Here is a 14,513-nt window from a genome sequence, read left to right on the forward strand (position 1 = left end):
TCTGGTAATAACCACTTACTAGTTGAAAGTTTATTTTTCACTCGGTTAGACTATAATAAATTTAGTTTAATCCTTTATCCAAGTGTGAAGAAACAAAGTTTGCGCCTGAAAATATATCTTCAGGACTGAGGTAAGGTAGTACAACACCAAGCAACTCGCAGCAAAGGTGGACCAAGCTACCATCACTCCTATCTCAGTATCTCCCATAATGCAAAACACGTCTCCTTGCAGATATGTATAATATTATGCATTAATGGAAGGGCCACTACCCAGACCGGTTTCGACCTTTATTGAGGTCTCGTCAGTGGGAGCCAGGCCCAGAAGTGGAGATACCAAGACAGAAGCAATGGAGAGGTCATCTTTACCTATAGGAGTTGCCAATAGGTGTGCCACCTTATTATTAAATTACTCTGGATTTAGATAACATTATACATATCTGCAAGGAGATGTGTTTTGCATTATGGGAGATACTGAGATAGGAGTGATGGTAGCTTGGTCCACCTTTGCTATGAGTTGCCCAGTGTTTTATCACCTTACCTCAGTCCTGAAGATATTTTCAGGCACAAACTTTGGGCAATTATAACAGTTTGGATAAAGGATTAAACTAAATTTATTATAGTCTAACCAAGTGAAAAATAAACTTTCAACATCTTTCTCTAAATCCAGAGTAATTTACTAATAAGGTGGCATACCTGTTGCCAACTCCTATAGGTAATGATGACCTTTCCATTGCTTCTGCCTTGGTATCAAGGCAGAAGCAATGGAAAGGTCATCTCCACTTCTGGGCCTGGCTTCCACTGACGAGACCTCAATAAAGGTTGGCCCTTCCCTTAATGCATAACATTATACATATCCCCAAGGAGATGTGTTTTGCATTATGGGAGATACTGAGATAGGAGTGATGGTAGCTTGGTCCACCTTTGCTACGAATTGCCTGGTGTTGTACTACTTTACCTCAGTCCTGAAGATATTTTCAGGTTCAAGCTTTGTTTGCTCACACTTGGATAAAGGATTAAACTAAATTTATTAACCTCTTACTAGTTTATATGTACCAGTTTTTATATATCAGTTTATCTTCACTTCAACACATCAATGTCTTCTTTATCATTGTGTCTTCCTTCCATAATCATCTGTGCTGTTCTCCCAATTTTAGTAGTGTGTTCCCAGAATTTTATTTCCTTATCCACCCAGATCCCTCATTTCTTCTGTAAGATATCCCCATCAATTGTATAGTGTGCATCCCAAATTTTAAAACCTTATACTTTGCAACCTTATAAAGACTAATATTGCAAACCTTATATAGTACGCCCACAGATATGAGACCCTTCGGTACTTCTACACATGTCAACAGAAGGAGAATCCATTCCGATAATAGGGTAATCAATCCGTATTGCGGGATGAGTTGTTTATTATTACACGTCGGAAAATTAACTTCTCTTTTGTGATCATTGTAGTTTTTAATGTGGTAACTATTTTGCTTGTATAACAGTTTGAAAATTTTACCTATAAAGCACATGATTTCAGGTGTTGGCGACCAATTTGTATGTCCTTCATTTCTTTCTCCCCTTCAGCATGAATCGACTATTCTTGGCAAGTTGCCAAGCGAAGCTCTCGAAATGTGGGCATACTATACCATATTCAGTACCATATACGAGGGTGGTCTGAAAAGTTCTCAGCCTCGACCATAGATGGCAACATTTTCAGCATGATTTTTTTTTTTTCTTCTAAGTTGATACATCTGTCATAAGCATCCATGTGAAATTGCAAGTCATTCTGTCAAGTAGTTTGTTTTATACAGCTGTCTGAAACAAAAGTGTTGTCTGTATCCCTTGAAATGGATAAAATTGAGTATTGGGCGATTATAAAATTCTTTGTAAAAGAAGGTTTAAGCCAAAAGAAATTCATTTGAAGTTCGTAAATGTTTATGGGCATTCTTCTCCTTTGAAAATTTTCAACAATTAAGAAATGGGCTGCTGAGTTTAAACGTGGCCGTACCAGCCTTGAAGATGATCCACGTGAAGGACGTCCAAAAAGTGTAAATACCAGAAATCATTGATCAAGTGCATGATATGGTATTGGATGACCGGCGAGTCAAATTGCGTGAAATTGCTGAGACTATAGGCCAGTGTTTCTCAACGTGGGGTACGCCCCACAGGGGGGACAATTAGAAAATGTACAGGTACATATTTATACATGTTTATGTTATACTTTTTCAGACCTTGGCTGACTATTATGCTAGGAGGTGAGGCATCATAATCTTTGAGACGTTCAGGTGGGGTGTGATCCAAAAAACGTTGAGAAACACTGCTATAGGCATTTTAAAAGAGCATGTAGGATATATTTTGCATGAAGAATTGCAAATGAAAAAGCTTTCCGCAAGATGGGTGCTGCGCTTGCTCACAGCAGATCAAAAACACACTCACATGAAAATCTCTGAGCAGTGCTTGGACCCTTTTAACAAGAATAAAACTGATTTTGTGCATCGATTTATTACTATGGATGAGACTTGGATTCACCAGTACACACCAGAATCCAAACAGCAGTCAAAACTGGGGACATAAGCCCAGTTGTTCAGCACCAAAGAAGACAAGTTTGGTTCCATCAGCAGGAAAGGTCAAGGCATCTGTGTTTTGGGATGCTAAAGGCATTTTGTTTATTAATTATCTTGTTAAGGGTAAAACAATAACCGGGAATATCATTCCAATCTTTTAACCAGACTATACGAGAAAATTTGTAAGAAAAGACCCGGTTTGCAAAAGAAAAAAATAATCTTTTATCAGGAGAATGCACCTGCCTTCAAAGGTGTTTTGGCAATGGGAAAATTAAGGGATCTGCACTACAAATTGTTGGAACATCCACCCTATTCCTCAGATTTGGCTCCCTCTGACTTCTTTATCTCTTCCCAAAACTAAAACTCTACCTTGCTGGTCAGCGTTTTTTTTTTCAAATCAAGAGATGATTGCAGCTGTAGAGGGATATTTTGCAAATCTTACTGAGAACCATTACACTGATGGGATAATGGTGCTGGAACATTGCTGGAATAAATGTATTAATCTTAAGGAGATTATGTTGAAAAATAGAAATAATTTTGAAATTCTAAATTCTTTTTTCATTGTTAGGCCGAGATCTTTTCAGACCACTCTTGTATTATACAGCAGATTATTGAACGGTGTAATGAATATCAATTACCACTATGTCTTGGTTTTATTGACTATGAGAAAGCCTTTGATTCACTTAAAACTTGTGCAATACTTAAAGTATTACGGAACCAACAAGTGGAGGAACCATACATCAGGACCATCAAATCAGCATACACCATTGCCACAGTAGCAATTCATTTCAATGGAAACATCTCTACTGTGGAAATACAGAGAGATATAAGACAGGGTGACACAATATCTCCAAAATTATTCACAGCGTGCATAGAAGAAATATTCAAACTTCTTGATTTGGAAGGGAAGGGTCTAAAGATAAATGGAAGATATTTAAGCCATTTATGATCTGCAGATGACATAGTTATCTTTACTTCAACTGCACATGAATTACAAATTCATATCCATGAAGTACAAATTGCTAGTAAAACAGCTGGTCTAAAGATAAACCTAAATAAGACCCAAGTTATGTTCAATAGCTATGTCCAGCTTGAAATAATAAAAATCAATAATGATAAAATTGAACAAGTAGATCATTACATATACTTAGGACAACAGATATCAATGAAACAAAATATCATGGATGAAATTAAAAAGTGCACGATGCTTGGGTGGAAAGCATTTGGAAAATTACATTCAGTATTCAAAAGCCAACTATGATTATGCTTGAAGAGAAATGTTTTTAACCAGTGTATTCTTCCTATACTGACATATGGCTGTGATACATGGATAAGAAATCAAACCAAAGTCTCTGACATCATAGGAACAGTGAAATATCTGAAGTGGCAATGGGCTAGGTATATTGCTCGAAGACAAGATCAACGATGGACAAAAGAAGTACTGGATTGGATTCCACAAGGAGAAAAACGATTATGCCTCCAACCTAAATCACAGTAGATTGATGATATTATCAGATTTGCAGGAGTGACATGGGAAATTAGAGCCATGGACAGACAGTTTTGGAGTAATCTTGGAAAGGTCTTCATCCAGCAGTGGATCAGCAATGGCTGATAATGATGATGACAACTTTGCAACATTGAACTGGTACCCTCATTAACTTACCCATTCAGCCTGTGCATTCAAGTTCTCTTGTAAAGCTACTCCTCATGGGTCTTTCTAACTTTTCATCATCCTCAACCAACTGCATATCTATATTCATCTTTCCTACTGTCATTGAAATACAGGTTAAACAGCAACCGCTTCAAAAAAGATACTTAGGGCACATCATTAATGACTTTCCACTTTTTCAGTATTGTTCCCCTATACACAACTTGTTAATACTTATCAGACAACTACTCTCCATTTCAATGTGCTAATCTGTTATCCATCCCCATCTGTTCCACCTTAATTACTAGCTTTATCTAAGGCATTTGCAAAATCTAATTCTACCATTTTGTAGCATCACCCTTGTACAGGGCATTTGTTAACTTGTTATAATAATTCAGTTTCTAAAACACGATCTTCCTTTGTCAAACTCATGCTGTCCATTAAAGAGAATGTGATTTAAAGTAAAATTCTGAATCTTGATATCCTAGTGCTTACACTTGAATAAAGGATTAAAAAATAATATAATTTCTTGAGAATAAAAGAATGAAACTATGAGGATTATCTAGTATTCTGGTTGGCAGATGGAGATGGCAGATATGAATTTTGAGGTCTTTGAGGAAGATCATCTCATTGTTTGAGTAATTACTTACTTAATTCTCTTCACTCCACCTGGGAGCATAGGTCTTCCACCACCATTTTTTTTACCAGACTCTGTTTTTTGCTTCTGCTTTTATTTGGTTCCAGTTTTTATTAATATTTGTTATTTCTTTCAGTATCATTCTTTTCCATGTTTCTTTTGGCCTTCCTCATCTTCTTTTACCATGTGGGTTCCAATCTAGTGCCTGTTTTACTATTATTTTATCTTCTTCCATGTTTGAGTAATTAGACCAAAAAAATTACTTTTAGAAATAAATTAAGAGAGAGATCAGCATGGTTATTATAATCTGATGAGTAATAAGTGCAGCAAACGAAAGCAGCAAAATGTGAGGAAATTGAGCTGGAGCAGACGATAAAGAGAAGATAAAGACTTGGCAAATCAAATGTGAAAAATGCATATATGCCCTTTCTATCATGAATCAGGTCTTGATTCATGACATCACCATTTTTTTTTTGGGGGGGGGGGTATTTTTTATCCTTTGTGAGATTTTTGTTTTTTCTCCATAGGAGATGTTCTGCTTTGCATTTTTATTGTTATTTGTGATGGTGATTTTTATGGCTGCTGAAAGCAGCAAGTGAACAAACTAAAAAATAGGTTATAACAGATACTGTACATAATGAAATATTTGAAAGCAGGAATAACAGTGGAGAGTGTGCATTTGCTATGAAATTGTTTGCTGGTTTGTGGTCTGCTGCCATTACTGGTAATGGTGTTGCATTGAATTAGAAAAGACCAGATTTTATATAATTATCTACCACTTAGGAGTCTAGTTAGCATTTTCTCCAACTAGGAATTATCTGCCTAAAAGGCAGCAATACACTGCTGTTATGTTAGAATCATGCCTCTATGGAAACAGATTACTCTGCTGGAATGTTAGTGGGGAGAAGAATCTATCTGCAAGAGGCCATTTATTGTACACCACCAACACATTCATGATGTTCACAAAAAGTGAACATCACAAAGCAGAAAAAAATATATAATTGAGAAATTTTTTGATTGCATCTCTTTATTACATATTCAGGAAGTCGCACAATTCACTGCAGGATGTCCATACTAGCCACTGTTACATGGTGCCTGCTGAATAGTATTTTAAATTTATCCAGTGCTTTTGCACTTATCTCTCTCTCTCTCATTACAATATATGTTACTGCCCATCATTCCCCATGCAAAAAATAAAATGAAATAAATAAATAAAATAATGATAAATAAAATAAAATAAAATAAAATACACTGCTTTCTCATTGATATCCTCTAGCTTCTCTCACTCTCTCTCTCCCCTTCCTGATGTTAAGAAATAATGGCCCTTTTCAACAGAAGATATATCAGCCAAACAAATTTCTCTCTCTTTTCTCCATAACAGCCAAATCAACTGATGAACATATAGACAGGTATAATATACTATGTCATGTCTTAGCTGCTAGACAAAATTCCAACCAAACTGTCTTTTCTAAAGTTTCCAGTCATACCAAAATCTGTGGTCCACATATAATCTAATCTAATCTAATCTGATCTGATCTGATCAAGGCTACACACACGCACACACTTGTTTGTCCCTTTTCATTATTGCAACAATCCACTGCATTTGGTTTTTATGTATGCATGTATGTATATTAGAAGTTTTTCCACTTGGTTATACTATAAATTAAAGATGCCAAGAAATTATATTCCTGGTTTAATCCTTTTTCCAAATGTAAGCAAACAAATTTGCATGAAGTATTTGGTTTAAACCGCTATTGAGGTTTCATAAGTGGGAGCCCAATCATGAAGATACTTCACCCACAAACAGAAGGGATACCAAGGTTGAATAAATGCAGAAGTCATATATTTCCCACATACAAGTAGTGTATTAAGGAAAAGGTGTATCACCTTATTAAATTACTCTTGATCAAAGATGGATGTTAAAAGTTTTTCCAACTTTGATTATACTATAAATTAAAGAGCCTCTCAATGCAAGTAGCCCAGTCGTGAAGATACTTCACATGCAAACTTTCTTTGCTTATGCTTGGATGATCATCATCAAATTCCTGATATGTATTCTCAAGGGATGTACACAGATATGATAGTACTGCATGAAAGACTTACACCATTACTAACTTCCTATCTATAATTTTCCTCCAAATCATTCTGTTATCTATCAAGACTCCAACATTAACAGATCTTATATTTCTATCTTCTAAGGCACTTTTTACTATATCCATCCACCTGTATCTTGGTCTTTCTCCAGGTCTTTTTCCTGCCAACATGGCAGAGAACACTTGTTTTGCTAATCTTTCCTTTCCCATTCTGTTTAAATAACTATACCACCTGAGATTAGCTCTGCTAACACATTCCTGGATGCTAACAATATTAAGTTCTTTCCTAATATCCTCGTTTTCAATATGATATTGCCACTGATGCCATCTGTTCACCCCCCTCCCTCTAATCTTTCTCAGGACTCTCATATCTGTGGTTTCTAGTCTTTGGTCGAGTGTTTTATTTCTGACCCAGCTCTCAGATCCATAAGTTAAAATTGGTTTCAACACTGTCTTGTAGTAATTTAGCGTTTTGACTAATTCCTCTCTCTTATTCCATATAAATTTATTCATTTGACTTCCTACCATACCAGCTTTGTTGATTCTATTGTTTATTTCCATATTTAATTTACCGTCTTCACTAAAAATTGTGCCTAAGTAGCTGAAATGTTTTACTTCTTCTATAGGTTCTCCATTCACAATACAGTTGATATTTTCAATGTTCTGCCTATTTTCATTGTCTCTCTCTCTCTTTTATTGCTGACTTTCATACCAAATCTATTACAAGAGTTATTTAATTTAGTCCAGGGAATCTTGCAGACTTGTAGCAGATTTATTTAGAAGTATAACATCTGCATAGAGTAACAGCTGAGATTAACATCTCGAATTTTGATATCAGTTTTAATACCACTTTCCTTCATTATTACAGTTAATAATGAAGGAAATGATGAAGTTAATAATTAAATACAGTTGATATTTTCAGTGTTCTGCCTATTTTCATTGTCTTTGTCTTGTTATTGCTGACCTTCATACCAAATCTATTACAAGAGTTATTTAGTTTAGTCCAGGGCATCTTGCAGACTTGTAGCAGATTTATTTAGCAGTATGACATCATCTGCATAGAGTAAGAGCTGAGATTAACATCTCGAATTTTGATATCAGTTTTAATACCTCTTTTCTTCATAACGTGATCCATATAGATAATAAATAACAGATGGTATAATGTACATCCTTGTCTAACACCTGATTTAACATAAAACCAATCTTTCTGTACTTCCTTCAATTCTAACTGCTGACTTACAACTCAAATAAAGACTAAGTATTGCTTGATATAATGCTCCATTGTCACCATACAGCTGTAGCACTTTGAATAGCTTCTCTCTTGGCACCCTGTCATACACCTTTTCCAGATCTACAGAACTTAAATACAGATTCTTCACCAAGCTTCCCTTCCACAATCCTTCTCAACTGTTTCTTAAGTATACTCGAATACCTCTGTAATTATCACATTCATTTGTATTTCCCTTTTTTATATATATGGGTATATTTATAAACTCACAAAGCTCAAAAACAACTTGGCGACGTGGCGAGTAGTGCCACAATTAAATAAGCACCTGTTGTGGCCACTGCCCCTGACAGTGGGAAGCAGCATTGTCAGTACTGACACAAGGTTGAAGCGAAATGATGATGGAAAAGCTTGTTGTCAGAGATTTGCAGATGTTAATATGATTATATTGTGTACGTCTGTAATACTGCAGGGCAGAAAGCAAATGGAGAAACTACTGCTCTACCTTATCTCCAGAACAACAACCATGGCAACTGAACTCTTTTGGCCATGCGTTCCCAGCATCCCTTAAATGTGATGGGTGCAAAGAATCTCCAGGCTCAAAATGGTGCCCACTTTTAAAATAGCAACTTGGAATGTCAGAACTCTATATGAAGCTGGCAAATTAAAAAATGCCACAAGAGAAATGAAGAGACTGGGTGTGTGGATTTTGGGAATTTGCAAGACAAGATGGCCAGGATCTGGAAAGTGTCAACAATATAATGACAATCTATTACTCAGGGAATGATGAGAACAAACATCGACATGGTATAGCTGTAATAGTAGATGTAGAAATCAATAAATCTGTAATAAATTGGATCCTATTTTCTGAGAGGATAATGCTGTTACAACTTAAGGGAAATCCTGTTAATATAAATATCATCCAAGCTTTTGCACCCACAGCTGACAAAAGTGAAGAAATTGAAGAGTTTTATGAACACTTAAAAGAGATTAAAAATCTAACAAAGAAACATGAAATAAACATAGTGGTAGGTGACTTCAATGCGAGAGCGGGCAGGGGGGGCTGATGGAGAAATTGTTGGAGAGCATGGATTAGGCACCAGAAATGAACGGGGAGATTGCCTCGTCCAATTCTGTCAGGAAGAGGATCAAGCAGTAGCAAACAGCTGGTTTAAAACAGCTGGAAGTCTTCTAAGTCTTCCGCTTAGAAGACTGTACACTTGGAAATCACCTCAAGATAATTGACATAATATTGTCAGAAATCAAATTGATTACATACTGATAAATAAACAATTCCACAGTAGTATAAAGAGTGCAATGACTTATCCTGGAGCAGATATCTCATTAGACCACAATCCCATAGTTGCAAGAATATGTCTTAGATTAAAATCAGCCAAAAAATCACAAAAAAAGAAAAAGAAAATGGATGTAGAAAAACTAAAAGACCTGAAAAGAAATAAAAGAGCCAAGACACAACTTAACCTGCGATCACAACAGATTAACATAGAAGAAAATGAAAGAGTGGAATCTCTTTGGAATAGCTTTAAAAATGCCATCGTAACAAGTATTGAAGTAGATTATGTGAATAATATAAAACAACAGGAATGGATGACAAATGAGATTCTTTCTCTTATTGATACACGAAGAATGTACAAAAACAAGAACCTAGCCACACATAACATCATCAAGGAAAAAAAAAAAAAACAAGCATAGGAAAATTGGATGAAAAATTTATGTACCGAGATTGAACAGCTTCAGAAGAAGAAACGTGATCATTTCAATCTCTGTAAGAAAATGAATGAAATTTCAGGAAAGCCCAGGAAAAAAGCAAGCAGTGTCTCTAAGAAACAAAAGTGGAAAAATAGTTCTAGAAGAAGAGAATAAAGCAAAGAATTGGATAAAATATGTAACAGAACTTTTCAATGATACTAGACAGAAACCTATAAATATAAAAGATAACATACAAGGACCAGCAATTCTGAAATTTGAAATAGATAATGCTATCAGATCAAATAAAACAGGAAAAAACCAATGGACCAGATGGTGTGCAAACAGAATTTTTAAAATTAATAGAACCAGATAATATCAAACTTCTTGACAAACTGTTCAATAAAATATATGAAAGTGACAAATTTCCACCAGATTGGCTCAAATCTACATTTATCACTATCCCAAAGAAACCAAAGGCATTCCTGTAGCAACTTCTTACTTATTAGTCTAATGAGCTAGAGATTAAAAATATTTTTGAAAATAATTCAGAATTGCATCTATAGAAACAGTGAAGAAACTCTGAGTGAAACACAGTTTGGATTTTGGAATGGTTTTGGTACTAGAGAGGCCCTTTACTGTGCCCAAATATTGATACAAAAATGCATAGAAAAACAGAAATCTGTCTATGTATTTCATAAATTTCGAAAAAGCGTTCGACAAAGTCAGACACACTAACTTAATAGAAGTCCTTCAACAAATAGGGCTAGACAAAAAAAGACATAAGACTAATAAGATATCTGTATTGGAATCAGTTAGCTACCATTCAATTAGACAACATTACCACCAGTGATATTGACATCAAAAGAGGAGTGAGACAAGGATGCATGCTCTCACCATTCTTGTTCAACATATACTCAGAGGTAATCTTTAAAAAGGCATTAAAAGAATGTCCAGAGGGAATCGCAATAAATGGAAAGATTGTTAACAACCTACAATATGCAGATGACGCCGTGCTAATTACAGATAACATCACGGGTCTCCAAAAACTCATTGACAGGGTATACATAAAAAGCCAAAGAATGGAAATAAATATAAACATCAACAAGATGAAATACATAGTCATCAGCAAACATCCAACCTCATTAATGAAATTGACACTCAGTGGGAAAAATATCGATCAAGTGTCAAGGTATAAATATCTTGGTTGCTGGCTTAATGAAAGGTGGGATCCTGAAATAGATATAAAGACAAGGATTGAAGTTGCACGGCAGTCCTTCATGAAAATGAGAACATTCTTCTTCAATAAAGATCTAAACATAGAAGTCAGATGCCAAATGTTGAGATGCTACGTCTGGTCCATTCTGTTCTATGGAGTTGAAACATGGGCAGTGAAGGTGACAACCATCAAGAAAATTGAAGCCGATGAGATGTGGCTATATAGAAGAATGCTAAAGATATCATGGATGGAAAAAAATACCAATGAAGATGTCTTAAAATCCATTGGCAAAGCCATGGATGTCATACAAATAATCAAGAAATGAAAAACATATCTTGGCCATATCATGAGAAATGGCAAATACCAACTTCTACAAGCTATTTCAGGAAAGAGCAGCATACAACTGCTCAGATTAATGCAAGAACACAGTTTGTTTGCCAAGATGATCACTGACCTTTGATAGAAGATAGCACCATAAGATGAAGATATATGGGTACTATGAGAGCTCCACTTCAATCATCTGGAATTCGTCCCTCTGTCCGGGCCTTCTGAACTATGCAGTGCAGCCACTGTAACCTCCATACTTCAGCATTTCTGGTTGAATATCATCTATTCCTGCTGCCTTTCCACATTTCAGGCTTTTGTTGGGTTTTTTTTACTTCAAGTATAAATTTGTATTCCTGATTACCTGCCTGTTGAGTGTTTTTTACCACAGTTTGTAAAAAACAAGCAGTGATTGTGCTGTCATCACTGCTTGTTTCATTTAGCAATTTTTCGAAGTAATTACTCCATGCATCAAGGATATCTTTTTCACCAGTTTTCATGTCACCTTTATCATCTCTAATTCCTTTTGCATCACTCTTTCCTTCATTTCTGAGCTTTTTCAACAGCCTCCAGAATATTTTGCCACCTTCTTGATATTTATTTTCTATGTTTGTAGCAAAGTCTTCCCATGACTTTTGTTTAGCTAGTTTTACACAGTGTTTAGCTTTCTTACATTTGTCTTGTCTCTGTATTCTCTAAGAGTACAAGCTGATTTATTTGCCAAGAACTTTTGATATGCTTTCTTCTTTTCCTTCACTGCCTCTTTAACTTCCTGTGTCCATGGGTTTCTGATTTTTCTATCCTTGCAGGCAACTTCACCATATCTCTCTCTAGCTGAATCAATCAATGTTTTCTTCAAGATTTGCCACTGACTCTCCAAAGTTTGGTTCCTGTTCTCAAACTCTTTCATTTTTCATTATACTTGGATAAAGGATTAAATCAAGAATATAATTTCTTGGCATAATTTATCTATTTATATATGTGTGTGTGAATGTGCTCCTATATATTTCATTTATTTTAAAATGTCTTATAGGATGAAATTCTGAAAGCAGCTGTTATGAAATATGGAAAGAATCAGTGGTCACGAATTGCATCCCTCTTACATAGAAAATCTGCTAAGCAGTGTAAAGCTAGATGGTAAGTTGTTTATTAATATATAAAGAGTAGATAAAATCACCCTTATTTTCTAAACAGTAATTATACACATTATGTGTATAATTACTAATCAAACAGTGGCAATTATTGCCACTGTTTGATTTGCCCCTGAAAATAAATTTCAAATTATCATAAGCAAGCAAAGGTGAGTTATTCAGTTTCATATACTTAGTAGCATGAGCTCTCCCAGAAACTGGAGTTTTACATTTGCAACACAGATTACCCAAAATGTAAAACTCCTGGTATATTAATGATTAATAGACATGATGTACTAGTCTCATTGCCTTACTTTACTACAGCCTTAATTAAATAAAAACAAATCATTCATCTTCCTGACATGTCATCAAGTTTTGCATTGTTTATAGAAGTCCACCGGTCAATCTGCTGAACTGATATACAAAGAACCTCTTGATTACATTTTCAAGGGTGTGAATATTGTGATTGGATGACCATGGTTTAACCTTCCTACCAGCTGAGATGGATGAAGTAGTCTGACTAATTTAGCATTTTTCATGGATCAAAACATTATTGGCATTCTGCCTTTAATTGTGTAATTACACTCCTCCACGGTTAATCTCCTCACGGCGATTGTAGAGTCATTAGCGAATTAACTGTAAGGGAGTGACTTTTGTGTCACTTGACTTGAAAGTGTACTGTGTTACTCGGAATTTCATTTATTGTACTTTGATATTTGAATTTTTGCTGCACAATTTATTTATTGTGTCTCTTCCCAAAAATAAAAATGAATTTCAGATGTGCAAAAATAATCAATCCTGAAATGACCACAGATCAATGAATTTTAGTAGTACTAAATTTATAGTCTTTTGTTCTTCAAATCAGTGCATTGAATCGAGACAATTTATGTTCTTTCATTTTATCAACAATATTGAAGAAAATTATTTTTGCACAGTTTTAAAATGCTTGCATTGAAAATCATTGTTAAATATTTATATATATATTTTTAAAATAACATTTATTGAAATGTTATTTTAAAAATACAGTTTTAAAATGCTTGTATTGAAAATCATTTTTCATCAAAATCTGTTACTTCATTTTACCATTTTGGCAAAAGAAATAAGATACAAAATAAGTGGGAAAAGAAGAATCGGAAGACCAAGAAAGAGATGGCTTGAGACTGGAGCAGGCCACTTGGCCTAAATTCCATGTTAGGAAGATGAAGAAAATCATTATGTTAAATATTTATATATATATATTTTTAAAATAACATTTATTGAAATAAATATGAACTTTTATTTTCTTTCCTTACAAAATACCATTATATGTATCGTCATGCTTCAGTTTTAGAAACGGGTTTTTCTGTTTTTATGAATAACTAATAATGTTAATTTGCATTATTCGATTTTCAGTTGTGAGACTTTTTTTAATATCAAAAATGTATGTCAGATGATATTTCAGCAGGAACTCATTCGCCTTTACTATTTGCTTAAAATTGCATCAAATGATTTTTTTTTTTTTTTTTGTAGGATACACATTACTATAATATCTAGTGCTTGACCACTGTAGATATAGTGAAAATATATGAAAGATGTCCTATACAGACTGATTGAAAATTTATGCTCATTTTGAAGATTTCCAATAGCATCCCCTCCCTTCCTTCTCTGCTCCTGGAGTTGAATTATAAATAACCACCCTGTCTAATTTTCTATTGATTTGAAAGTTTCAGAGTATTCGAAATCTGTTACTTCATTTTACCATTTTGGCAAAAGAAATAAGGAAATAATATTCTTGTATCTGTCGAAGCAGGCACTTCTAATTCCAGACTATTTCTTTGCAATATACAGTCAGTTGGTCAGCTGTCTGCTGAAACCATTCTGTTTTAGAAATAATTTGATATATTTTTTGCCATATAAAACTGTTTATTTACATGCCACAAAAATGAAAGTTCAGTAGTGTTAGTTTTTTTATTATTATTATGATGATGATTCAGGCAATA

General features: G+C 34.7%; 1 protein-coding gene across 1 annotated transcript in view; it reads left to right on the forward strand.

The window, feature by feature from the left end:
• LOC150096009 (cell division cycle 5-like protein) overlaps positions 1-14,513 on the forward strand; it is a 205,591-nt gene that overhangs the window by 6,503 nt on the left and 184,575 nt on the right. Inside the window, exon 2 of the mRNA XM_090409677.1 lies at positions 12,438-12,541. Within this exon, the coding sequence (XP_090265803.1) occupies positions 12,438-12,541 (104 nt within the window). The remainder of the gene's footprint in view (positions 1-12,437; positions 12,542-14,513) is intronic.

This window comes from Typopeltis vanoorti, chromosome 19 (assembly GCF_054136105.1).
Source record: "Typopeltis vanoorti isolate ZY-2024b chromosome 19, IOZ_Tvanoo_1.0, whole genome shotgun sequence".
In the NCBI taxonomy this organism is placed as follows: Eukaryota; Metazoa; Arthropoda; class Arachnida; order Uropygi; family Thelyphonidae; genus Typopeltis; species Typopeltis vanoorti.